At 33.5% G+C, this 8,620-nt stretch overlaps 1 protein-coding gene across 4 annotated transcripts; it reads left to right on the top strand.

Moving 5' to 3' along the window:
• Positions 2,815-8,620, top strand: LOC107619099 (putative hydrolase C777.06c). Of its 4 annotated transcripts, none has more exons than XR_002353924.1 (13): positions 2,815-3,130; positions 3,331-3,458; positions 3,570-3,682; positions 4,945-4,986; positions 5,665-5,720; positions 5,846-5,922; positions 6,122-6,223; positions 6,888-7,026; positions 7,216-7,292; positions 7,388-7,451; positions 7,572-7,622; positions 8,050-8,098; positions 8,232-8,620. XR_002353924.1 is itself a non-coding variant. In XM_016321318.2 (13 exons), the coding sequence occupies exons 1-13, from the start codon at positions 2,989-2,991 to the stop codon at positions 8,348-8,350; spliced, it is 1,140 nt and encodes a 379-aa protein (XP_016176804.1). In that variant the 5' UTR covers positions 2,833-2,988; the 3' UTR covers positions 8,351-8,620. The 4 variants fall into 4 exon arrangements, 3 of the variants coding, with proteins under 3 accessions (XP_016176804.1, XP_016176805.1, XP_020967026.1); XM_016321318.2 differs by having other exon boundaries at positions 2,833-3,130; positions 6,888-7,007; XM_016321319.2 differs by lacking the exon at positions 6,122-6,223 and having other exon boundaries at positions 2,848-3,130; positions 6,888-7,007.

The raw sequence follows: 8,620 nt of genomic DNA, 5'->3' as shown, positions 1-8,620 counted from the left end.
CTATTAAAAAAAATTTTGATACAAGAACTCAATTAAAAAAAAAAAAATATAAAGATCTAATTAAAAATTTTACAAAATTATAAGAACCAATAGATTAATTAAACCTAAATAAAACTTATTCATAGGTGTTAAGTCCATCAACGCGCCAAAAGAGAAAACAATAAAAATATGCTACTTTAGCCCAAAAAAAAAAAATCTTTTTACTCATGACTTTTAATAATACAGTCTTTTTAGACTCCGCCCAATTATATTTTACAAATATTATTTTTTTTTACAAATTTTTAATATGAGCTCTTCTAATTAGAGCAAAATATCTTAACTAAATTGTCTACGTTTATTGTTTTGAAAGATTTTATTAGTATTTAAAAAAAATTAATTTATCCAAAATATAAATTTTTAGGAGTTTATTTGTCACTTTACTCAATTTTTAATTAGTCACACTTAATCTAACTACATGCTCAATAATGACCCTGCTTTTACATTAATAACTACTGCTATTCGTCGTAGATCAGAGCTCCATTTAAAGGTGGATTCGAACCCCCAACACTTGTTTAAGTGAACTAATAAGCTAACTACTAAACCAACCCAACTTGATTCACCTATATGTATTTTTTTTTTTGGTGAACAACTAAGTAAAAAAAACAAAAGAACAGAAAAAAAAAGAAATCAGGTTCTTAACAGTAAGAGAGAACAAACCACCTCTGACGGCTGGTGTCAAAGGTGAACCTCATCAGCTCCGCTACCTTCAGATCCTATCTTTGCCAACCGATCTGCCACGACATTAGCTTCTCTCGGGATAAGCTCAAAACGAATATCCCAATCCCTTCTTAACTTCAACTTAAAGATCAGTTGTATCACTTCTTTTTCAAGATATCAGAGTGAAACTTGCCAACCTATAAGTATTTATTATCAGGCGATTTGCCATTTTGTTTTCTTGAATTACCAAAAATTGAAAGAGACTATATGTTTTGTTGTTTGAATTATTGATTTTGAATTTTGTTTTTATTTTTCTATTTTTTCAAAATTACTATATACAATTACACACGTTATTTTGTTCCTATTTATTTAAGTTTTTATAATTTTTTATTATAAATTTTATCATTTTTATTCCATACAAGTTAATTTATCACAACTCTTTACATGTTGAGTCTTCTCAATATTTAAATTATATTATTTACATGCTTAATTTTATTTTTAATTTAGAAAAATGCATGAGTGATGAAATAGCATCGATAAATGTTGTTGTGCATCTTCTTCTTTATCGTTTTGTCTTACCACCCTTTTTGTAGGGATAATGAGTAATTATATATAATGGTGCATATGCATAAAGGATAGGTATAAATTGTATCATATCTTTTGTTAGTAAACTTTAAATACTTTGATGTAATAAAAGTAGAGGTTGGGAGTATTATTTTCCTGGGGATGGAGAAGTGTCCTCGAAGGCAGAAAAGTGGTGGAGAAAAGGCTGCAATGAAAAATTGGCACTAGAGAGGACATCCATATTGTTGGCGAGCCATGACTTCCTCTGCCATACCCCTGTATATTATCTCTGGCAGTGTACCTACAGAACACAATACTACCATTTTTTAGAGTGAAGGATTTAATAAACCAAGAATAGAGAAGTTGGAACCAATAACTCATCCAAAAGATTTTTCCTGTGGATATCAGTAATCGAATATTATAACAATCCAATTGGTGGAGGATGAAGACAACTACATTGGACTCTGAGTAATACACACCAATATTTTGTTGCATCAGGGTACAAAGTTGCCTATAATTTCTTGCACAGCCCAATCAAAAGCTGCCTAGACTCCAGACAAAGCTTCTTGTGGAAGAGGATATAGAAACTCTTAATCCCTCACAAGATAAAGAGTTTTCTCTGGAAGTCGCTACATGACCGCCTCCCAGTTTTACAAAATATTCATCGCAGGTTTCCAGAAAACATCGAGGGAGTGCCCCGTCTGCCACAGGGAAGAAGAATCAACCTCCTATTGCTTAATCTATTGTACCGAAGCTCAAGAAGTGTGGAAGAGAACGCCTATTAACTATTTATTACCGCTGCAAAGAACGACGACCTTTCGAGAGTGGTAGACACGTATAAAAGAAAAGATAGCACAATAGCACCATGCCGATTTTGAACTTAATATTCTTGTTATCACCTGCTGGAGTGTCTGCAAAAGCAAGAACCTGAGAGTATTCAAACAAACCAACAGAAGAGTGAAGCTATGAACGAACTTCAATGCTACCACAGAGGAGTTTGAGTCATAATTTTTGAAAGATCTTCTTTAATTTTTTGTTATCCTTTCAATTATTCCAAAACTACGTTATTATTGCTTTTTACTATTGCTGAGCAATTTATAAGAAATTCCCAAATTCTAATTTTAAGTCCACATTTAAACAATTTCAATTATTTTAGTAATAAAATAATACATGTCAGTGTCTTTAGAAAAAAGATTTTTTTATTCTTTATAAAAAAAATTTATAAATTACTTTAGACCAATAAATTTGTAATCATTGTAGGCAACTATAGAAATTTATATGAATTTTTTCAAAATTACATTTAAACGCAAGGACTACACGTAATATTTAAAACAATGGCATTTAAGGTGAGAGGAATCTATTTGTCCTAATTTTTTTTTTACGATGGACACACAACTTTCTCAATGACATCATATAGACACATAGGCACATAACACGCTAAATAAGCGCTATATAAGTGAAAGAATTCATCTATCATGCGTTCTAAATAAAAGGGATTTTGTATTTTTCAATTTTCAAAAACGAATTTGTGCTCGAATTAAAAGTTTAGAGACTAATTTGTCCTATTCTCATTTATATTTTACTTAATTATTTTGGAAAAAAAGATTCGGAAGAATCAGGTTCGAGAAAAGGAATACTTTTGCTGTGTCTGACACACACACAACAGAAAGAAAGAAAGATCCAGTATTCAGTGTGCGCGTCCAACGAAGCCGATTGGTCTGCTTAGCAATGGTGGTTGCTCCCTCCATTCGGCTTTTCCCACCTTCCTTCTCCTCCATTCCCTTTCCTCATCGCTCTCCCTTTTCTTCCCGTTGGCGCTCTCCTTCTTCCGTCTCTCTTCTCCTTCCCATTCACTCTCGCCTCCAATCCAGTAACTATCTAACTAACTACTCTCCAATTTTGTTCCACTTATTTATTTATTTATTATCATAATTTGATTGCATGATTGTACTCTGATATTATTTAATTGAAGCTAGAACTATGCTTTTGGATTGTTCGGACTCTTAATTTGATATGGAATTAGGTGAAATTTGTGTTGATTTTTTGCCTTTATTCTATTTGCTGCTGCAGCTTCCGCAAATGGAGATATTGGGGTTGAATTACCTGGTGATCAGGCAGAGATTATATTCATGGGGACTGGAACCAGTGAAGGGATACCTAGAGTTAGCTGCTTGACTAATCCTCTGAAAAAATGTCCGGTACAATGAAGAAAAAAAAAATCTTTTTGGTAAAAATAATTAAGATTTTGCTGCAATGGAAGTGAATGTTTAGGGTTTTGTTAAGATTTCTATTTTTCATGATTGTTGTAGGTATGTTCAAAGGCTGCTCAGCCGGGCAATAAGAATAGGAGACTTAACACGAGCATCCTTGTTCGTCACCCGGGCTCCTCAGGAACTCACAACATTCTTATAGATGCTGGAAAGTAAGTTTTTAGTCTGTGTGTGATCTGCAATTATGTTAGATTATGGATTAGGATGAGCTTTTTACTTATTTTGTTTTGATGTTAGTCCAAGTATACGATTTCATGATGGCGTTACATTTGTCCCATCACCAAAATTTAGAATGTTTTTGAACATATAAAGACTTGCTGGAACATATACTGGATTACAGTAAGCAGACAATAGATGATTTAGTTAAATTGTTTGGGATATTTTGATGCAGCAATGAATCATAATAAAACTTTAGACCTATGCAGGTAGTAATTAGAATAAGTGAGGTAACTGTTGAGAACTTAGGTTGGGAATATAAGGTGTTCCCAATGGCATTCAGGGACGTGTAATTACAACTTTGATGGACACTTGAGAATTGAGATATTGTGGCATGCCACTTGCAGTTGCTGGAAATAAGTGCGTGATTTTAGGTCCATAATGGAGAGAATTGTTGGGGTAATGACGAAGAAGTATAGATTTTTATGAGAGGGGAAGTGGAAAGCAGGGACGAACTAGAAAGTTGGAAAGCGGGGAAGGAGCCAAGAGTGTACATAATATAGAAATAAAGATCAATACCCTGGAAAGAGGATTGGATGAACCTGATGCACTTCTGTCGTTAATGTTCGTGGCTGGAGTGATGGCTGATATTTGGTTTGGTCTTCTTGGTAAAGCAAACAAACAAATGATTGGAGAACAAGAGATATTGTTCCATGGGGTAGGGTTTTCTTCATCTATATTGTGTTAGACTAGATGAAAAAAAGTGTATTTGTAAAGGGTGGCTTTACTACTCCTGCATGGTCAAATTTGTAGCTTTCCTTCAAACTGCTTCCAGTATATATTTTATTATATGCCAAAGAAACTGAAAATTGATCTATGAATAATTGAAGAACGTTCAATATTTCTGGCTTTCTGCGATAGAAAAGCCTTCAATGAATTGAAACACTGAATTGCTAGATCTACTTTGATATCTACAATATGCATGTTCCTTATAGAATTGTGAGTGTCAATGAATTTTCCTTATGTTATAGTCTTTGATATATGGATATTAGTTAGGTTTGAGCTGTCTAGTCATTATATATACATTCTGTGTGTTAGGAAATACTGACTTCTGAACAGGTACATTTAAGTTTCTGAAACTGTAGTTCTGATTTTAGGGCATTTATAAAATCTGTTTCAAGGAAAAGCCCGACAACATTGTATCATGTGCTCGGTTCATTTGGGTGTTGATTACAATTTATTATTATTGTTATTGCAGATTTTTCTATCACAGTGCTCTGCAATGGTTTCCTGCATTTGGGTTAGTTCACTTGTTAAATTCTTAAGCTGTTTCTATGTAGTTATTTGAGATGCATTCTCTTTTTGTCTGCTTTATTTCTTTTCCTTTGAAGAAAGGGTGTTTTAGAGCAACGATTGAGTTGTCTCCATGTGACCTCAAAGTCACAGGTTCAAGCTTTAGAATTAGCCACTCGTGCTTGTATCAAATTAGGCTGCCTACATTACCATTTAGATGTGACTCTTCTCCATACCCTATGTAAGACAGGATGCTTTTCAATAGACTGCCTTTTTTATTTATTTTTCTTAGGAAAATTAAGGGAAATTTGAAAATATTATACAAAATTAATAATGAGGGTAAATAAACTGGTAAGTGGGTAAAGTATTCGAATAAGGCATACGAATAGTGGCATTTGGTAAGGTTATTATTCAGTGTCAAGCATGGGAGCATGAGTAGTGGTTTGTGTTATTACCAAATAGTCAAATACCCATGCAAAATAAAGAGGGATAATCAAATAGCTAGATTGTATTTTGATACTAAACAGTTTAAGAGAGAATACATTAAAATACGAGTACAAATTTTCTGTCATAGCAGCAGTGGCATTTCTTCTTGTATTAATGCAGTTTTTCTTTCTGTTTTTCTTGTTGTTCAATTGTTTTACTTCGCTTTTTATCTCTCTTTAACTAGTGTTTTTTCTTTCAGGATAAGAACACTTGATGCAGTAATTATCACTCATTCACATGCAGATGCCATTGGAGGTCTCTGACAGTACTTTCTAGTCCTCTCTGGATAAGTAATATCAACATGAAAAGTCTAATGTTTGCTTCAAATAATAAGTCTGCTTGGTCATTTAGATCTGACCCTGCTTCTATCTTCTTCGAAGGTCTTGATGATCTTAGAGATTGGACAAACAATGTTCAGCCACACATTCCAATATACGTGGCCAAGCGTGATTTTGAGGTTCACTTTCCTATGCTTCCCTTCTAAAATTAAAATAGTCTATTTTACTTTCTGCGTGTTATTTTTTGTGTGTTTGACTTTTGGAATAAAGAAGATGGAATAGCCTCTTACATCTTTGCAATATATTAAAGAAATCATCATTTCATTTCATGAGAATTTTGTGATGTATTGACACTTGAAATTGCTGCATTTGAATCAGCTTGCTTTCAACCTTAGGTTGTTGACTATTCAAGTATATATATCTAGTCTTAATGCTTTCTCTGGATTTCTTGTGGAAGTTATGCAACTAATTATATTGAAGGTAAAAAAGATTTATACAGCAACTGAGTGAGTCTTTTTCAAAGTTTAGGAGGATTCAAATTTTGTACTATACTGTATCTGGCTTTCTTATCCTACCTGAAAGGAATTTGTTCTGAAACCTCAAATACAGCAGTCTTCTGACAAAATGAAATTTTCCTTTTCTATAGTCTGAAGGTCAGAGTTGTGTCAGAAAATTCTGTCAAATCTCTTACAAATGTTATCTTTTTAAATCCAAGTGTTCAAATATTATTTCACCGTGAGCTTTTGAAATCAGACATGGTTGGGATTTGGGAAGTTCCACATCACATGTGATGACTTCAAAAATACCCTGCACTTTTAAGATTATTGCATTACTTTAATTAGTGTAGCAGCACAAGAAATGCTTTAGGGTAGAGTTTTAAACCTTTTTCCTTCTCAAATATTTTAATTTCAGGACGGAGCATAATAAGCTTGACTTGTCCTTTTTGCATATTTACTTTCCCTTATGCTGTGGATTTGGAGTTCCTCTTCTGTTATCCTTGAGAGGAAAAAGAATGAAAGCTCATGGCTCATTTTTAATGAGTAATGACCACCTGACTCATTCACCACGTGTTACTTGAATGAACAACTATTGAGATATGTCTTGAGGATTTTCTTTTAAGAATTCGTTACACTGAAATATGCAGGTGATGAAGAATACCCATTATTATTTAGTAGATACTAGTGTCATCACAACTGGTGCTGCTGTCTCAGACTTGCAATTCAATATTATATCTGAAGAACCATTTTCTGTACATGGACTGAAGGTCAATCTTACTAAAATTTGTAATAGTTCTAAGTTTGTTTCTTAGTCCTTTATAAAGAAATCAAGTTGTAAAATCACTTTTTTGAAAATCTGGCACAACAAGATCCTTTATCTTCTCACTTATCGCTCAATTAATTAATTGATTTCTGGCCATGTTTATGTCTTGTGCATGGTGTGGCTCTGATTTTCTTTGATTGTTGTAATTACAGATTACTCCATTACCAGTGTGGCATGGCAAAGGTTACCGATCCCTTGGATTTCGTTTCGGTAATATTTGTTACATAAGGTAATGCTTGTGTATTGACTATAAGCAGAAAAGTTCTTGCAATTCGGTCTAGTCCATCAATATATATGAGCTGATTCTTATATCTAAATATGCAGTGATGTCAGTGATATTCCAGAAGAAACTTATCCACTTTTGAAGGATTGTGAAATTCTAATATTGGTGACTCACACTACCATCCTATCTATCATGTCACAATCATTGCTTCATTTTTAGATTAAATAACAAAAACATATGATCTACAAATTTCTCTGTTGCTCATATGGTGTGTGATTTATACAGGACGCTCTACGGCCTGATCGCTCCTCTGCCACACATTTTGGACTTCCAAGGGTAACCTCTTACATTTGTTAAATTTTTCTTGGAGAAAAGAAGTAACGTTAATGTATATATGTAGGAATATAAACAAAGGATGAGAAGCGGATTAGTTAGAGTCTTGAAATTTGTGAAACTAGTGTTTGGTTATTGTCCTGAAACAAAGGAGACAAGATGTTAGGAACAAAAACATTTCTGGTCAAAGGGATGGAAACAAATATTTTGTACTTCCAAAGCAAAGGGACATTATATGTTAAGTTAATTTATGTACTTCGAAAATAGGAGGGACGTGAAAAAAGTATCTCTGCCATCCTACTGTCTTTGTCCTCGTCGACGGATAACTCTTCCAGGGTTCTTGGCAAATGCCACCAATGAATTATACAATGTAAAAATTCTTCTCTTTCTAAGTCCAGTTCTAACAGTATTCTGATCTTCCGGATTTCAGGCGCTAGATGAAGTCCGAAAAATTCAACCCAAAAGGACACTCTTTACAGGTAACATTGATTAGCCTGAGCATCCTTGTTAGGAGAAATTAACTTTAAAAATGCTGGAAGTCAGCATTCCATTTTCCATGTAATTCTTTTTAGCTCAATTATGTTCAATTTCTCCTTGTTTGGCAATTTGAAGGTATGATGCATCTGATGGATCATGAAGAAGTGAATGACTATCTTACAAAATTATTGGAATCTGAGGGCCTTGATGTACAATTGAGCTATGATGGGCTTCGTATTCCAATCACAGTTTAGCTTGCAACCATATTCTCATTCATATAGAAAAAGATCAATGTTGAGATGAAGATCAGTACAATTTTTTTGACAATATGAATAAATCAACCCTGCAGACTCTTGCAGCTATTTAACTTTTTTTCCCCTCTTTTCTGTTTTATTTCCTCTCACTTTTTGAATCTGTGTGCAAGTGTGTGTCAAACAACATTAAGGATGATGGCACACATAAAAATAAGTGGGAAATGTTAGGAAATTAATACTTTTGGTAGAAAAAAAATATGAGTTAGTTAT

Source organism: Arachis ipaensis, chromosome B09 (assembly GCF_000816755.2).
Source record: "Arachis ipaensis cultivar K30076 chromosome B09, Araip1.1, whole genome shotgun sequence".
In the NCBI taxonomy this organism is placed as follows: Eukaryota; Viridiplantae; Streptophyta; class Magnoliopsida; order Fabales; family Fabaceae; genus Arachis; species Arachis ipaensis.
The sequence above is the reverse complement of the archived record's forward strand: the minus strand, read 5'-3'. Positions and strand labels throughout refer to the sequence as shown.